The sequence below is a fragment of the Ammodytes marinus genome, assembly GCF_949987685.1.
Source record: "Ammodytes marinus genome assembly, chromosome: 21".
Taxonomy (NCBI): Eukaryota; Metazoa; Chordata; class Actinopteri; order Uranoscopiformes; family Ammodytidae; genus Ammodytes; species Ammodytes marinus.
In genome coordinates, this window is record NC_137225.1 from 10,275,160 (window position 1) to 10,294,735 (window position 19,576).

General features: G+C 40.5%; 2 protein-coding genes across 2 annotated transcripts; both read left to right on the top strand.

Annotated features, from left to right (window-relative positions):
* Window positions 1-1,362: 1,362 nt before the first annotated feature.
* gpr141 (G protein-coupled receptor 141) lies at window positions 1,363-3,180 on the top strand (the record flags this gene model as incomplete). Its single annotated transcript, XM_080049805.1, has 2 exons — window positions 1,363-1,500; window positions 2,191-3,180. Exon 2 carries the CDS (start codon window positions 2,191-2,193, stop codon window positions 3,178-3,180), a length of 990 nt encoding a protein of 329 aa, XP_079905931.1. The 5' UTR covers window positions 1,363-1,500.
* Window positions 3,181-8,666: 5,486 nt separating this feature from the next.
* Window positions 8,667-16,964, top strand: hnf4g (hepatocyte nuclear factor 4, gamma; the record flags this gene model as incomplete). Its single annotated transcript, XM_080049783.1, has 11 exons — window positions 8,667-8,796; window positions 10,203-10,368; window positions 10,619-10,713; window positions 11,542-11,648; window positions 11,753-11,902; window positions 12,358-12,445; window positions 12,878-13,030; window positions 13,877-13,926; window positions 14,654-14,840; window positions 16,127-16,246; window positions 16,843-16,964. 11 exons carry the CDS (start codon window positions 8,667-8,669, stop codon window positions 16,962-16,964), a joined length of 1,368 nt encoding a protein of 455 aa, XP_079905909.1.
* Between the last annotated feature and the right edge of the window lie 2,612 nt (window positions 16,965-19,576).

Below are 19,576 nucleotides of genomic sequence, written 5' to 3' on the forward strand. Positions count from 1 at the left end.
TAACAGTATGAATAGTATACGTCTGTACTTGTAAAATGAAGTACAGTATTGTACTGTTGTGTATTTAACAGTAGTAGTAACAATAACTGTACTTCATGTTACAGTATACTAAAAAAAACATTAACGATTTTACATTGCAGTACGTATTGTGCGCTGAAAAAGAAATATTGTGTAAACGGGTATACAAACAAAAGGGGGCCCACCGTAGCTAGCAACATGCCCTTTTACAGAGCCTACGCTGTGCATTAACACTGAATTGTTTTTCTCTCACAGATATTCAATGATTTTGACACAAATTGTTTTGACATTCTCCAGAATCACTGACTCCACCTTTAACTCATACACACATTCCCAAACTACTGACACCCTGAGAAAATGGTGTCATCTATAAGTTTGTGGTCAGGGTGAATTCACTGTGTCGGGAAATGCAGTGAGGGGTTTTCAGATCATGGTAATAAATAATTTTTCCATTCATTTTCAGCTGTGCTGCAGACTCAAAGCCTTGCAGCATCTTCACTTGAGAGTGGCAGTATATGGCTTATACAACTGAGCTCCTGCTAAAACAGTCATAGCACACACAGCTAGCAAAACCACATCCTCTCTCATTTCTCCAAATATAATTATAGCAAATGATTTGACTAAATAACTGAGAGTGTACTCACTTATTAGTATTAGTACCACTGATATGTTATGAGTAATATTTATCAGCATCTGAGATTCCAGAAGCAATTCAAAACAAGCGCAATGTGACTTGTGCAGAATATTTTTTATTTCTGCTTTAGGTATATATATATATATATGGATGTACAGTATTCATGCTCATTGCTGTTTTTAAACTGAAAAAGATGTGTGCTTACACACAACAAGCAGCTCTCCCTTGTTATTTAGCACCAGTGGTATCATTGGATGGAGAAGGTAATCTTTATTGGCAAACCTTACACCAAATGACACTCTTGATCTAACTTCAAATGCATTAAAGCCCAACTTACCCCCCCCCCCCCTCAAAAAGCATTGCAATAACTCTTCGTTTAGTACCACATCACATTGTTATGATTTTCTTTCTTTGGATACTGCAGAATCAAAAAAGAAACAGGCTTATTCACATGAGTGACCAGAAGGAGGAAGCAACCGGCCCTGTGGTTGGTCTCAAAATGTGCAATCACCTCCTGTTTCTGAAAGAGCAGAGACAAATACGCACATACACAATATGCAAAACTGGATGGTGGTGTCTGACAACCCACAGACAAGCACAACTTCCCCTGAAACGTTGCCACATTTAAACAGGCTTCAGAGCTCACACAAAGACACACACACACACACACACACACACACACTTTCTCAAACAGAGAGCTTTCCCTATATGCTCGCCTACACACAGCCAATGATTTACAGTTGCTTACCGGAATAAATGGGATATAAAACAGAGGGCGTGCACACCCCTTATTACCTTATTTCCACACACAAAAACAGCCGTTAGCCAAGTCTTCTTAGAACCAAAAGGTATGTAAGTCTACTGTTTCTATATCTCTTATTTCTTAACTTCTTAAAGAAATCTAACAGGTGTAATTTGTAGCTTGTTTGTAGACATGCTTCCTGTTAAATCAATAATAAGTAAACTCATAACCAATTGTTTTTGGCATGGCAGCATGTCAGACTTAACGTATAGCCTACCTTTGTTAATGTTTTGATAGAGACTACATGAACAAATACAAACAACATGTTGTATCAGGAAATGTATAGGCTTCTACTGTGGTCATAGATTTAAAGGGAGAGTGCAGTTTTTTTGGAGTGTGGTTGTATGAGGTACCTATGCATAGTTAGTCTGCTACCTTATGGAAATGACATTCAGAGCATTCATTTTAAGGAGTTTCGGGGGAGACTTCGCTGTAGCAGAAGTCAACATTGTACTGTTGCAGAGGGGACCAGCCAAAAACTGTTTTTGTCGGCACATATAAATATCCCTTCAATTGTACACTAAATGTGGGACTTTTTCACTGATATTCCGACTGACAGCTGACACATACAACAACCTATATCATTAGACCATCTGTTTGGGTAGTGAAAGGCCGAGTGAAAGTAATGTAAAAAAAAAAAAAAATCAGCTTTCTTTGTGCACGTCACCTCTTTATTCTCCCCGTCATATCTGTTGTGCGCGCTTTCTTTTTAACTTCACTTTTCCCTTTATTTTAGATGGATTCCATTGCAGCCAACAGTTTGCTAGCTACAACCTTGATCCCAACAAACTCCTCACAGCGACTGATCTCGACCTCAGGACCAGGAGAAGCAGCTTACGATAATATTCAAACTAATCCTGATTCTGAGTACCACCCCGTCCTGTTGGCCATATATTCAGTAGTTCTACTCAGCGGCACCATCAGCCTCAGCCTCATGATGCACATCATGAAATCCGGCACCACGTCCGTCACTTCCATGGCCGTGCTCAACCTCATCTTCGCCCACTTTGTCTTCCTTTTCACCGTGCCCTTCCGGCTTTACTACTACGCCACCAACCAATGGAGCCTGGGCCTCGGCTGGTGTAAAGTGGTCAGCAGCATGATCCACATACACATGTACATGGCCTTTATCCTCTACGTGATCATCCTTATCACGCGTCTGATGGCCTTCTACCGAAAAACCGACAGGGAGGCCTCCTTCCGCAAGATCCACGCACTGGCTCTCAGTGCCGTGCTGTGGACGGTGGTGATTGTCCTGGTCCCATGCGTTATCCATTTCTCCTATGGCAAAGACACAGAGGAGAAGATCCTGGGAGACAACGATGGAACCAATAATGGGACGAAGCATTGCTTCAAGTTCGGCGGAAGCATAAAGTCCGGTGCCAAGGTGTTGAACTACATCACGAGCGGGGTGATCATAGTGGTGGCCACGGTGCTCACAGCCCTTCAAGCTAATGTCCTGAGGCTTTTATACAGGAAGCACAGACAGGGGTGCACCTCCCAGCAGGACTTTGGGGCTCAGCTCAAAAGTCTGTTCTTTGCCCTGATCATGGTGGTGTGCTTCGGTCCCTACCACATCTTCCGGCTGAACTACTTGGAACACATTGAGCTGCTGCAGAATGTCAACGAGGTGTTTCTGAGCCTCACCACCTTCAACTGTCTGGATATGCTCACCTTCTTGGGGAGGAGAAGCTGTTACATGTGTTTACAGGGAAAGACTATTTGAATACTTTTGGTATAAGTGTGTGAGAGGAGGGGGGGGGGGGCAGGAGGGGGGGGGGGGTCAAGATACTTTATATGCCATATTTGGAAATGTAAGTGTTATGTAGCCTACTGTTTTTTGAAGACATTGTCAAAGTTTTTCATAAGAATATTGCTTTTGTGTATGTAATGTCAGATGTACCATGCTTTACTTTCTTAATCGACCGTCTTTCGGGTTCTTTTATTGGAAATGTTGTAATTATTCAGTCGTCGAAGGTAAAGAAAGAGGAACAAAACACAGCGAACCATTACATGCAAGAAAATCTGACAAAAAAATATGATTGAATTTAAAAAAATATATATTAAAAAACGTAGTTAAAGAACAGCTTTAGAGACCATTTGGAAGGATTTTGTGGGTGTTGCCATATCAAAAGGTTTCCATGGCAACGGTGCAGAGAACTGCCGTGATTGGTTCATACTTATACTTATTGTGCCTGTCTCATCTAAATTGAATTTCTGTTTTGATCACACTTAAATTACAATATCTTTCATTCAGATTGATGAAATATGCCTAACTCTTTTCAGATGCGTACTATCATGCAACTAACTCCACAATAACATAGTTAGAAGGATTTGGTGGATTTGGTTTTACAGGGGCTTTAAATTATTTGACATGAACTGTCTTTTTGTTTTGGCTCAAAACGAATGAACTCCTGCCATCTGCTGGTCGTTGTGTATACTACACAGGATTCAAGCTTGGGATTTGTAATGCTATTCATTACGCCTTTGGTCTTTAGGTTCCCTCATTTTTCATGCAAAATGTGACTTCCTGTGAGAGACCCGTGAGTGGAAATTGAAAATAATGACATGTCACTGTATTTGCCAACACTTAACCCATGTGTTAATTGCTGGAGTGTTAAGCTCCACGGCCGAGGAGAGAAATAAATGTCTAAAAAGTGTTACTTTTTCACCATTATTTTGTGAAACATTACCACACACCTCTTGGATCTCTTACCTTCTGCCCTCTGAAATGGTGTTGGCTGACACACACACACACACACACACACACACACACACAAGCACACATACACACACACACACACACACACCTGTTGATCCTTTTCCTTTTGGTTTTTATGGCTCTGGGTTACTGTTTAACATCCCCACCCTACTTTGAGTTTGTTTAGTAAATCGATCTAATGACAGGGCTATGGTGGCGCCATCCAATGTGTCGCTCCGTGAATTATAGGCTGCTCTGCTCTCCAACCTTCCCTTTTTAATGTAGTTTAACACCTTAACCATTTTCCCATTCTTTAGTGTCACCTAGACCAATGTCGCACTGAGAGGGGCTGCTCACTACCGGAGTACAACGGTACAACTGGATAAATGCACATCCCAGACAAAAACAGAAAAACAGGTACGTCAAACAAACAATATTCTCATTATGAAATGCAATACACCCCCATTGGCTGAAATATTTTTAGAAAACTATCTTTTTGCTTTTGTGGAGGAAGTGAAGCTTACCTTTAGCAGTTTCTTTAAACAAGGAAGTTAGGTAATATGTTCTGCTAAATCACGTGGTTTTGTATTTTGGTGGGTAGTATGGCGGCAATCCCCCATACACACAAACTTCAGTTGCTGCTATGTCTCCTGTAACTATAGGCAATGTTATTTTGAGTGGTAGGATCTATACAGTAGGTATGTTGTTGTCCGAGTCTAGTGTTTTTGTGTGTTGTTGTTGCATTTTATCAATGAGATAGTGCTCTCACCCCTCTGTCCGCTGACAGCGTTTTGGGGCATACAGATAAGACAGAACTCACTTTGTCATACATTCTGTGCTGTAAAAATCATGTGATAACCTATTTAATTTGCACAAGGAGGTAATCTGTAACAACAAACGTGTTACAGAGCAACATATTAGCAGTAAACAGGAATATGGTTGGACTCGCATTGTGTTTTTCTCTTCTGATATATGATATATGATACTTCTACTGATAAATAATGTGTTGCTTTCACCCAGTTCTATCTAAAATGACTAACTGTATAGTTTTAGCCTATATAAATATTTGTGTATTTCATCACACATTTCTATATATTTCAGATTGATTCAGACACAATGACAGGAACACAATAAAAATGCAATCCTAAACAACAGCTCTCAAGGTTGTAATGATGAATATCTGTTATGTCAGAGAGTTGTAGATCAATGTTTGAGGCTGTAGTGTGTGTTGAACTGGTTTCACATTGTGCAGGTGATTGGGGTTCACCCCCTGCATATACAGTACTACTGTGTACAGTCCGATGACACATTGGCTTTGATTAAGCTGGAGAAAATCATTTGTCACAAAGAAACTAATACTGCCATTTTAAGGGTGAATGTTAATGACCAAACACATTCAGACTCTTTCAATAGGGGGTGACATTAGCGGGAAAAATGAAGGAGGGTGACCCACCAGTTTACAGGAAAGCTGTTGGGAAATTTTGGCGGGCGTGCATGTGCAAATTAAACTGTCCGCTATGACATGTTGTAAAAGTGTTGTTGACTAGTTAACCTGAAGCATTAATCTGCATGTTTTTATTTATTTGAAGAATCTAATATCATTGCTTTAGGAACTGAACCACGTTGCATTGAATAGAAATCAAATGTGCGGAAAAATGACGTTCACTCTGTCAAAATAAAAGCTAATCCTGCTGTAACATTCTACTGAAACATTTATATTTTTACTATCAGGAAGTATAGTGGTTTACTAGAGTCAGTTGGCTGGGGGATCATCATCTGCCCCTATTAAAAGCTCTAATCTGAGCGTGGACGACAGTATTATGGCCAGTTCACACAGAGATGGCCTCTTTAGCACTGGGTTTTATGGCTTCAAAGAGCCTTTCGGTTGCTGGGCGGAAGCAAGGTCTCCCGGTTATGTCCTGCTTGATTGTCAGCAAAAGAAGTCATAATACCTTTTTATCGCCTTTTGAAATATGTTTATGAATGTGTTATTCATATGTGTTTATCTTGTTAAACTACATTCACTATTAAAATTTCAATATGATGAAACTTGAATTGAACTTATTGGGATGCAGGTTTTGCACCAAAGCATGGACGGATAGGCTTTCAGTATGTTAGTGTGGTGAACAAAGTTAATATTTGAGTGAACATGGGCCGCCATTTTAAAAAGCTGATCAGCTTTGGTATTTGGAATATTATATTTTGATCCAAATAAATATAAATTGACATAAATCAAGAGGAGGGTAAAAACACCAAAAGCAATAAAGACTTGAAGTCCTCAGCTTGCTGTCCTTGCACTTACGGTGGACAGTGGAGGCTGAGGCTATAAAAAGCCTTTTAAAGCTTTTGAACGGCTCACCTGAGTAAAAGTGTTTTCACTTTTCGACAAATGAATGGATGAATAAATGATGTTGCACCTACAGTATATACAAGCCTCACAGTGTACAAAAAGTGTTTCTTTGTTTATCACACGATCGCCTAAACTATACTACCCACTCACAAGAAGCACGTTAACCTTTCTGTCTCCATATATTAACGCCTGATTTATACTTCCTAATTGTAGTTTAATGCAGACTTAGTTAAATATATCTGTGATGATAAATCGAATGCGGGACACTCATGCTATACAGTGCTCTGTCTGCCATTTTGTGAGATTGTTAAGAGTAAATCCTTTCTTACTCTGATGAGTCAGGAGGACTGACCTCACAGCCTGGTTAAAATGTAATCTCTCTCTCGCTGTCCCTCTCTCTTTCTCTCTCTCTCTCTCTCTCTCTCTCTCTCTCTCTCTCTCTCTCTCTCAAACCCCTGGCAATATATCACCACCTTGCCTGCTCATATACTGTAGGATATTTTTCTGACTTGGCCATTACTGATGTAGGGGAGTGAAATCTTCCATAATACTGCCTCTTATCATTTACGGCCTTCTTCAATACAATGCCCCAAACTGATTACCCTTTAAGCCACACAAAAGAGATTTAGTGCGATGAAATTCCTGAGGTAATATGGGTGGGTTGGGGACATTTTAACTGGTTTATGGTCGTAAATTAAGGGTGCGTTTACAGCATTCCGGCCCTGAAAGAGGAGGCAGCTCACTGTCAACTGTCTCACTTATTTTTTTGTCCCATGCCTCTCTTCAACTTGCATTTCTCACGCAATTTGATGATCAGTTTTTAAATGATAGAGAGCTGAAAGAAAGCGTGAGAACTATAAAATTGTGTTAATATTACATGCAGTTCCTCAGGCAGTATCCTGAATTAATTTGCCTATACCTTTGCACAGCAGATTGGCTCATCATTCTTTGAGGAAAATAACAAAAGCACTATAATGGAAATTCTCCTGTATCTTAAAGGCAGAGTCAGCAATTCTGGAGAACGCTTCTTGTCAAAATCAGTTTTTGTCAAAAATGTGTGAATATCTCCTCACAATCCACTACCTGTCCTTGTGTGCACTGAATTTTTTTTAGGTGTTTATATACAGCCTAAGCTCTGTAAACTGGTATGAAAATAAAGGGTACATTAACAAAGGGGTCCCATCGTATTTAGCAACATTCAGAATGCCTAGGCCGTGTATTAACGGACAGGTAGCCGGACATAATGAGATATTCACTGATTTTGACCAAAGTGATTTTGACAACAAGTGTTCTCCAAAATCGCTTTCCTCCACCTTCAAGCAGCAGCATCAAACATTTTGATATTTACTTATATTGAGTAACCAAAAAACCCCACACATTTCATATTCAGTTACCAAACAAAAATACAATCAAAACAGTGTGAGGTTAACGTGATGTCCTATGTTAACCGTTATTGCGTTTATCTATATGAAGTTGTGATTGGATTTGATGCGTTGATTGGATGTAAACCCAAGAATAATGTCTTTATAGGCTGTTTGTGTTCACGTTATCAGTGCTCTACACTTTACTTTGTGTCTTTTATAGTTTATATCTGCTGAGGTGGTGGGGCCATTACTCCACCATTGATTAGATTAGGGAGACTCAGAAGGACACGCACACACACACACACACACACCCTTACTCACTCACACACACACACACACATTCCTAAATGGATGGGCCTGTGAGAACAAACCCCCATCATCAAGAATACGGATGCACGTGCACAGAAGCAACATGCACATGCAGTGCACGCTGTCCTCCATGATCTAATGAAATCTATCTAATAGTAACAAAAAAACAAAAAAAAGAGGCAGGGAGGGGTGAAGGGAAATATCTCTCATTCCCCACTATCTATCCATCCCTTGTGATAAGCGAGAGGGAGAAGGACAGATAAGTAATGTGCAACAAGGTGAGAAGTCTTGGCCATGGCCCCGCCCCTTTCCTTGTCCGTGGCCCAATCAGATCGGGTTATAGATCTCGTATACCAAGGGATCTCCCTTTAGTCATGTCTGCAAGAATTAGATGAAGTAGAGACCAGCAGATAGGGTAAAAAGAGAAAGAGAGACTTTAAGAAGAGAAGATAAGAAGAGGTGTGGGCAAGTGAAGGTTGTGAACAGGAATGAAGTATCCCCCTGCTGCTCAGAGTAAATCTCTGTTAGAAATGGAAGTCGCCAACTATTGTGAAGGCCTGGATCCCTCATACACCACACTGGGCTTTGAGAATGCAGAGGTGCTCTATGGAGGAGGAGGTAAGTGCACTGTGCATTAGGCCTACTACTACTAACACACACACAGACACACACACAATGACACACACACAATGACACACACACACACACACACACACACACACACTGGTTGACGTACAAAGCATCAGTTTTTTCACAGATTTCATCTTTATAAGCACTGATGAACCTGAACCTTGCATTGTCTATCTGATCTGAGTTAGATTTTGTCTAGATGACTCATAGGATATGTCACCGACCTCAGAAATGAGAAATGAGAATGTGTATTAGTTTGTCTGACCAGAAATGTACTGATAAAGTGAAGTGAGACAAGGCAAATGAGTTGCTATTTGCAGAAGAGGACAACAGTATAGGTTTTTCTTTTTCAAAACAGGACCCATATGCCTAAATATGGTGATGGTGAAACTAATAACAGTTTCACGTTGGCCTTGTATATATCTAGTTGTTGGTTGACACTCGTTGAGGGAATTTTAACCTGCCTTTTGCTTATACGGATATAAGAACATGGAGTACAAAAATGTGCAGGAATGTGCCATAAAGATGTTTTATTGTACAGCAAGCACGCATCTCTGTGATACTCTGATGTCACCTCAGCATGGGAACAGAAAGTTAGTGGAACATTGACTTGGAACTGCCTGGCACAGGACTGTGTTGTCGGGGGTGATATAAATATGTCCTCGTTGATGGCATCTTGAATTTTCACATGACAATGGCATACTCATTTTTTTTGGTTTCTATTTGGTGGACTTTGAACGACAAACATGCAGACAATGATGATGATTGTGGTTTTCATTACGGCGAAGGTGTTGCTGCTGCTTATTATGAAAACGTTCTTGATGATTATGATAATGTTGACAACAATATGGAGATGGCAGCGCAAATAAAGACACCAACGGTCGTGATTCTAAATGCATGCCGATTGATTGAACTGCCATTCATTCCTTTTCCTCATTTATGTCTTGCGGTTGCCACCACACACACACACACACACACACACACACACACACACACACACACACGCACACACACACACACACACACACACACACACACACACACACACACACACCACTTTGCAGTTATACGAAACGCAACAGCCATATACAGTATTACCCTACTATGGAATATACACAAGTTAAATGTACCTGAGTTGTAAGATGCTATAGTCATATAAAGATTCAACACATAGTGGCCTCAATTACAATTACAGTGGTCCCATTATTGGACCATGCTGAACTATAATACATTGATTTATTTTGTAAGTGTACTTGTTGTGGCTATGCCTATGTAGGTAATGTACAGATATGTAAGCGTTTGTCCCTCCACTGATATATATATGCATGTGTATTTACCAGAGTGTTTTTTTGTGTGTGTGTGTGTGTGTGTGTGTGTGTGTGTGTGTGTTACAGACAGCATGCCGACAGAGTCTAACCTGGCCGGTGCAGACGGGGTCAGCAGTAATTGTGCCATCTGTGGAGACAAAGCCACTGGCAAACACTATGGAGCCTCTAGCTGTGACGGCTGCAAAGGCTTCTTCAGGCGCTCCATCCGCAAGAGCCATGTCTACACCTGCAGGTACAGATGGCAAACTACATACAAAAATACAGCACATGCACACTTCATATATATGGAAGACACAGTGTAAACAGGGCCATAAACTCTATCTTGTACAGGTTTATGTGCCCTCGAAAGATAGTGTGCAGATATATAAATAATATGGATACCTGAGTTGTCACAATACACTGTGTAATGTTACGGTACATTCTGTCGCCATGCTTTGTCCTGTAAAGCTATACTCATGCCATTGTATGTGTGCCGTATCCAGGTTCAACAGACAGTGCATTGTGGATAAAGATAAGAGGAACCAGTGTCGTTTCTGCAGACTCAACAAGTGCTTCAGGGCTGGCATGAAAAAAGAAGGTAGGGGAAAGCGTCTGCCATCGGGTAGACAGAAAATAAAAAAAGTCCATTTGTTTTGGATGACTTGTCGTTTTTTTTACAAACTGATTGTATTGTACTGTGCATATATTTCAAATGTAGTTTCATTTTAATTTTTCATGCAGAAACAAAGGTATAGACTTAAAACTAATGGCACTGAAGGAAAGGCTGCCCTCAGAGAATGTAAAAGCTGCTTCAAGATGGTTGAAATAGGCTCAGCCATAAAATAAGCGATTACTTAGTGTGAGAGAGTGTGTGTGAGAGAGAGAGTGTGTGTGTGTGTGTGTGTGTGTGTGTGTGTGTGTGTGTGTGTGTGTGTGTGTGTGTGTGTGTGTGTGTGTGTGTGTGTGTGTGTGTGTTTATGAGGGGTATAACCTTGGCACAGAGCTTTATGACAGCTAATCATGTGTTATTCAAACATGTTGTTCTGGATTGCAACTGGTTAACGTTTGACTCCTCTAGCTCATGCCAGCCTGTATTGCAATTTCTCCGAAATATTAACTGCCCTGTCATCGTTTGCATTGTGTGTTTTTTTCCCCCGACACACAACACTCATTTTGACCAAATTGTTGAAGGAATGAGGATACTGACTTAAAAATATTAAAAAAACGTAAAATATTAACAGAACATTTCTGGACATATTCTGTATTTGAAAATTAGTTCATCTTTACAATAAGTAAATAAAGTAGCAGGAGGTGCTTCCTGTTTCTCACACACACACACACACACACACACACACACACACACACACACACACACACACACACACACACACACACACACACACTAACTTTCGCTGTTATATTTTAGCCGTACAGAACGAGAGAGATCGGATCAGCTCCCGGAGAAGTATCCCTGACTCCCAAGACTTGCCACCCATCACTATTTTGGCCCAAGCAGAATCCCTGTCCCAACAGGTGAAGATTTTGCCATGTAAATGACCTATTTACATACTGACATAATGATTGCATTTGAGCTAATGTTTGCTTCGTAACATTGTTTTAAACAGATTGTGACCCAGCTTACTGCTCCGGTTGGTATATCAGACATATCGGAGCAGAAGTCAGCCACTGTGGGGGATGTTTGTGATTCTATGAGACAGCAGCTATTGGTGTTGGTAGAATGGGCCAAATATATACCTGCCTTTGGAGAACTGCCACTGGATGACCAGGTAACGGGGCTGTGATGCATGATGGGAAATCTGGGATTATGCTATTGCTTAGTGTCAAACTATAGCATTCAAAATCCAGCGCTATTTCCTATAATATGTTTCAAAAGGCTTTTGTCTTCTTATTTTATTTTGTATTTCTTTACATTCCTTGTGTTTAGCCTGTGTGGGTGTGACTGTTCTCACTTCTCTAACAAAGGGCCTATTCTGTCAAAAAGCACTTTGAGGTAGAAAAAGTATTCTATTTAATCAACCACAGGGACTCTCAGAAGATAGAATAAGTATCTAATGAGGTGTAACTTTAAATTAGACTTGTCAGTATAGTATACATACTCGTACAAGTATATTGTTTGATGGATTAAGGGCTAAAGGAGATGAATTCTTTGTGTTCTTTGTTTAACTGTAAGTGTGTGTGTGTGTGTGTGTGTGTGTGTGTGTGTGTGTGTGTTTGTCTCCAGGTCAGCTTGCTCAGGGCTCATGCAGGTGAACACCTCTTGCTCGGGGTCGCCAAGAGGTCGTTGCAGTTCAAGGACTTCCTGCTTTTAGGTAGAAGATGGCATCTTATTTATATGTGCTGCAATCAGGTGGTTGGGCACTAACAGTGTTAAGGGCTGATCAAATGTTGTGTTAGCAGAGAATGATTAACTCAAAGAGTTCTTTTTCTTTGTGACTTCAAAAGTGTCTCTTGTAAACAGCATCACTCATTACGAGGGCACGTTCTAACATCATACTGTAGGGCGATCATAGGCACACACACACACCCACACACACACACACACACACACACACACACACACACACACACACACACCCTTTCACCAGAACGTTGCTGGAACCCTTGAGTAGGTCTGACTTACCTTTCTGAAAAGGATAAAAGGGTAAACACATTCCCGTCACCCACACCCACATACATACCTTTCTATACTCCTGTCAATTCTGCTCAACACAAGCACTGACCGAGACTCTGTGTGTCTGCAGGCAATGGCTGTGTGATCCACAGGAACAGCCCTGAACCAGAGATCTGTCGGGTAGCCAACCGAGTGCTAGACGAGCTGGTCCAGCCCTTCCAAGATATTCAAATAGACGAAAACGAGTATGCAGCACTCAAGGCCATTGTCTTCTTTGACCCAGGTACTAAATAATAAGAACTGGTTTGTACTTTAAGCCATTAGGGGATTTGTGAGGTGAGATGGTTGGGTATTTTTTTAAAGAACTCCAGCAAAAGTGCTTAATGGAAGGGAAACTACATGGGAAAGATTAAGATAAGAATTTGACAATTTGGCATTGCTAATAACCTTGCCGCAGACTTTTTTATTAACCCCAATAAAGTGTTATCATATCTGGACTGGGGGTTAATATTGTGTAATGGACCGCATTTCTATCAGATGTATCATTATCTAAATAAGTAGTCATTGAGGATTCAAAGCTAAATAAAGGACACATACTGTATGTTTTGTTTCCATTGCTTTCATATTACAAAAAAATGTGCATTAACGAAAACAAAAGAACGATGTAAAAGATGGTCGGGTAAGAAAATAGTATTATGAATTGTAAAAGATTTGAAATAGCAAACTATACTGAAATATTACAGTAAATATTTGTAATAAGACCTTATCAGTATGTTGCCATTTTTGGCACGATCCCTCATTTTTTGACTAATCCCATTCATCTGGTTACAACTCCCCTCAAAGTTGGATCCCAATCCCTTACTTTGTAATGTCTCAGTGGCCTAGTGTGACCACAATTCCCTGCCCCTGTCTTTTGTTCTTCTCTCTCCCCTTTGCCCCAATTTTTTTCCTCTATGCCCCAGTTTGACTATAATAATTCCATCAGTTCCACTCCTCAATTTCAACCCTGATCTTTCTGTTTTTTCCCCTTCTAACCCTCCTGTCCTTCAATTCCTCCCTAACCCCCCCCCCCCCCCCCCCCCCAACTTAATCTATCCCCCACTTCCACGCTCTACCTCTCTATCTACAGATGCAAAGTCCTTGCGGGACCCATCCAAGATCAAGGCCATGCGTTTGCAGGTAGGTCGAGCATTTGACGCGTGTAGCTTATTGCACAGCTGCTGTTATTTCCTTCTATTTTAATTTACAATGAACAGTATCAAAAGTGGATTCAGCAATTTGGAGAATGATTGTCGTCAAAACAATCTTTTTTTTTTTTTTTTAATCAGTGGATATCTCCTCATGACCTGCTAGCTGTCTGTAGTGTGTGTGTGCTGAGAAAGTACAGTGTTAATACACAGCCTAGGCTCTACGAACGAGTGTTATGGAAGGCGGCCCACGGTAGCTAGGAACATGCCAGTCTTGTGTATTAACACAGTATGGACAGGTAGCTGATCGTGAGGAGATATTCACAGACTTGACAAAAAAGTTTATTGACAGCAAGCTTTCTCCAGAATCACTTCCCCCATCTTTAAGATGGAGCACCTAAGCGATTAACCCCTTTGTATTCTAATATTTGCATTTGACACATTTTAAAATAATGTTAGCAATTCACCTGAACCTACAAAGACAAGGGCAGTTGGCTTACTTTACTGATGGAGACTTGGCCTTGCGTGCGTGTGTGTGTGTGTGTGTGTGTGTGTGTGTGTGGGTGTGTGTGTGTGCGTGCGTGCGTGTGTGTGTGTGTGTGTGTGTGTGTGGGTGTGTGTGTATGTGTGCGTGCGTGTGTGTGTGTGTGTGCGTGTGTGTGTGTGTGTGTGTGTGTGTGTGTGTGTGCGTGCGTATGTGTGTGTGTGTGTGTGTTCAGGTCCAGATGAGTCTAGAGGACTACATTAACGACCGTCAGTATGACTCCAGGGGGCGCTTTGGAGAGCTCTTACTGCTGCTGCCCACTCTGCAGAGCATCACCTGGCAGATGATCGAACAGCTCCAGTTCATTAAGCTCTGTGGCCTGGCAAAGATAGACAACCTACTGCAGGAAATGCTACTGGGAGGTGAGACCGGGCCCGTGTGTGTGTGTGTGTGTGTGTGTGTGTGTGTGTGTGTGTGTGTGTGTCTGCCGTAAGAGTAATAGGGTGACCTTCAGCGAGAACACCAAATGCTTTAGTGGAGCAACTTGTGTGGAACGGTTCAAAACTATATAAAAAAAAATACATTCTAAAAAAGTACACGTATTCAGCAAAGTTTCCCCAGATATATGCGATGGGTAAAAAAGTTCTTCAAGATTTTTGTCAGCACGACGGTAAAACTTTGTAAAGTCCACATATGCGTATATTAGGCAATGCCAAAATAGATGCTGGGATGCCGCTTGCCTCGGTGACATCTGCAAACGTGTCTTAATGTGTAAAAAATAAGGAAGTCTGTAGTTTTTAAAGTAGAATGCATCAATGTTATTCTAAGCAGGGCCATGACAGACAACTCAAGCATAAGAACAAGGCCTGGATATAAAGGAATAAGTCATCTCCAAAAAACGCCTTCCTTCTTTTTTTTGCCGTACATGCTAAAAACAACTTCAGAATATGACACCCTGACTTAAGAGAGTGTGTTCAGAGAGAACTGTGTGTTTTTGCTGTTCAGCATCCTGTAGGGATACGTGGAAGCAGCACAACAAAAAAACTCAGCTATTCAAACATTGTTGAAATGATATATTTAGTATTGTGAATGTGCAACTCATTGAACATAGTATTGCTAACATAAATACACATTCATATACTTACACTACAACCTACAATTAAAAAAATGAGATCACATGATGATTTTTTTTATATTTGAGAGATGAAGAGGGTTTTGTCTTTTTGACATATTAGATTGTAAAACGTGGGTTAAAACTAGGTTAGCTGAGCATGCTATAGAGCTGCCCACATAGATTCCTCAGCTTTATAAAAAAAGGGTCATGACTGAATTACTATGTAAAACATGCACTTTTGCTGGCACAGACTGATTTAAAATCAGCATGAATTTGTAAATCTTCGACTCACTCAGTTAATCAAAAGCTCCAAAATTGAGTTTTATTCTTGCACTGTTTAAAGAAAAGAAAAAAATTATGCAAAGTGAAGTAACCATTTTTTTCTTTGGTCCAGTGAGGCATGGTTAGGTGAGATTCCAACACGTGCAAAAATGAATCTGAGTTGTGGGGCATTTCAATGAATGTGTGAGCCTTTAAATGTCCCCTGGTTCAGTTACATATTTCTGGAGTTGAGCAGGAAAACATCCTCTGTAACTGTGAAACATCAATGAGTTGGTAGCTGATTGATAAGTGGCTGTGTTGTTGTGTGTTTAGGGCTTGCGTCAGAGCCCGCACACCTGCACCACACAGCACACACCCAGCTGGCCCAGGACCCTTTGACTGGACACACACTGGTCATCAGCACCATGCCTGTCTCTCACACTCCACTGATTGGTAAGAGCCACACACTCAACAACTGAGAGACAGACATGCAATCGTACAAACCATGTTCAACCATGTGACGCACCCATGCACGCACGCACACACGCACGCACACACACACACACACACACACACACACACACACACACACGCACACACACACACACACTAGAAGAAATAGCAAAGCAAAGTAGATGCACATCTCGTGAAATGTCACAAAACTGCATGTTTCCATTAACATAGTAGAAACTAATAAACATGCATCCTGAGTTTAAAGAGAAAAGAAAAAAACTCCTTAAAAATGTTACATTTACCGGAATTGATGGGTATTGGACATATTGTACCCTTTTCTTTATTTTTTAATAAAAAATGCATTTGGCGAAACAAAACCTAATGGCCTCATCAGATTGATGGGAACTGTATCTATAAAGCACAAGCTGTAGATGTGACATATTCCATGTGCCACAGTGGATACATTTGACGGACTATATATATATATATATATATATATATATATAATATTACTTTTCTCTACACAAAACATTTTATTTTGACACAAAAAAAGCTAAATTAAATTTATTTCTTGTCCCTTGCTTTTCTTGCTGTAGTTTCTCCAGACACACCCATCCCATCTCCCCCTCAGGGTCCTGCCCCGGAGAAGTACAAACACTTCCCTCATGCTCTCTGTCCTCCAGCCAGTCCCTCACCCTCCACACAGACAGATCCCTGACTTCTCTCCTTGCACTCTGTCAAAAAGAAACTGACCTGGGAACAGTTTCCCCGCTCCGATATTCATCATCCCAGTCATGGTGTGAAATATATGAAAGCATCTGTGTTCAGTGTCTTGGGGTGAACTTTGCCCTGTGCTTCATACCCCCCTGTGATTTCCTGGTGGGGTTGCAATAAAACCAAGACAAAAGTAAGAGCTGCTATGTGCAACATGTTCAGACTTCAATATGCTATTCAGGCTCAGTGAATCACCTATAGGGCTTAACAAAAATAGTATTTGGGTTTTACAACACTTCCATGTCAATAAGGCACCTCATTGTACATGTTGGTAATCAAAATGTTAGCTAGTTATTAGTCTGTTCATGCCACCATCAACCGTTGCATCGTTTGGATTGTAGATTGTATTGACCGATGTCTTGCCTTACTGGGCATGAATGTGCAGAAAATGCCCTCCGTCTTAATGGTTGTTTATGCACAATCTATCTTTGATGCATATAAAATTCGGAGTTCTGGTAATGTGTATATCTATGAAATGTCATCTTATCGTAAACTGCAGAGGCAACAGCGATGAAAAAATGCACGGCTTACTGTCACCAAATGACAGCTGGCCCCCAGATATACATTCAATGCTATGTCTTGATTATACAGTATGCATCACTGGGACATATTGCACTAGTAAACTGCTCTAAGATCAGTTACTGTAAATGTTTTTGATTTTTTGGGGATTTTGTTTTTTTTTTAACTGAAAAAACCTTTTAGAGTGTACAGACGGGGTACTAGCTATTTTAACAGTTGTCAAAAGAGGGAAATCCGATGGTTTGTATCGAACACTGCCATTAATAGTCCAATATAACTTACAGCACGCCACAAAGATAGTAATAATATACAGCAGTAATATAGAAGTGTACAATAGTTTGTGGCCAAGATCAATAATGACGATATCATTTATAAATAGATGTAAATAGCCTACCTCATGTCTATTGCAAAAAAGTAACGTGAATGAATTGTAATATTTTCAATTACTGTACATATTTTGATAATTCATTTGAAATGTTCTCGCTTTATTAAATTTCATTTGAATCAACTATGTTTTTTTTAATATTTCAGTTGGTGTAGATCATGTGTACTCAATTTATACGGTACGTTGATTAAAAAAATGCAATTTTGAATACATTTTGAGGATTTCGGGCGACTGGTTAAGCGGGTTGGCCAACGATCCAAGGGTTGGCGGTTCAATCCCCGCCCGGCCACTGGTGTCATGGTTGTTGTGTCCTTGGGCAAGACACTTCACCCACCTTGCCTTGTGTGAATGTGTATGATTGCTGTATATTTGAGGTGGTGGTCGGAGGGGCCGTTGGCGCTGAATGGCAGCCACGCTTCCGTCAGTCTGCCCCAGGGCAGCTGTGGCTACTCTCGTAGTTTACCACCACCGGTATGACTGTGTGTGAACGAATTGAACCAGGAACCCTGTAAAGCGTCTTTGAGTGCCTAGGCAATAAAGCGCTATATAAAACCTATTAATATTAATTATTATTATTTTATTTTAAATGAGTTGTTTGTATGTGGATCCATTGAAAATACATATTCTTTACATACCGTATGTAAAACAGTCACAGTATGGTATGGCGCAGTAGCACCCTCCTGCTGTCAAGAAAGGAAATACAAGAGATGAATGTTAGTGCCCTACTTATTGTTTATGTTGTATATTTGTCAATAAGCCTTATGAAATGAGTATTCATTCGTTTTTTTTCTTCCAGTTGTATTAAACAGGGGAAAGTAAAAGTGGGATATGGAAAAAGAGAAATTCCCTTCAAATCAAACATTCATCTGTTGTGGCAATGACAACAGATCATTTCAGTGGAGATTGCAAGAAAAATGGAAATTGACATTTTCCTTTTCCACATTTGATCCTAAAGGGAAAACAGACAGACGATGATAAATTGACAGAATGTATTTCAATATGGTTTCCCCCCACCCACATGCCAGAAGACGGGAGCGTGTTTTTGTCCATTACTTCCTTTATGGGAGTCATCACGCTCCCCCACACACCTCCATTGGTCAGGGGTATACAGTTTGCATTCAAAGCCTTATTGGCAAGTTATTGAGACTGCACTGCCAGATGATGATTCTCATCTAAACTCAAACTAGTTTCCCCACTGCCATCCATCTGAGAAAATATACACTTTGTGACAAAACTTCAGCCAAACAAGTAGATGTAAAAAAACTAAAAATAAATTATCCTGAGCTGTATTGAGTACTTCTGTACTTTTAAATCTGTTATTTTTCTTTCATGTCCATCTACATGCAACCATTTTCTTGTTTTTTTGTATACGCATTTTGTGTGCTGTGGATGAGACCAGGGGATAAAGCTGAGAGCTCTTATTCTCTGTATATATATTGTTGTGCGACTCAGAGAAAACACTCAGGTTATTTATGGCGGAGGAGATGATGCTGCGTCTAGAATCAACATGGCCAAATCCTCCTATCAACTCCATAATGGACAAGCTACCTGGCTTAGGTCAAAACAACACAGCGCACAATGGGGCAGAAGTGTGTATATACGCAGGCTGCCGTACGTGTGTATATATGCTCCTACCTGCACTTTATTTAAAA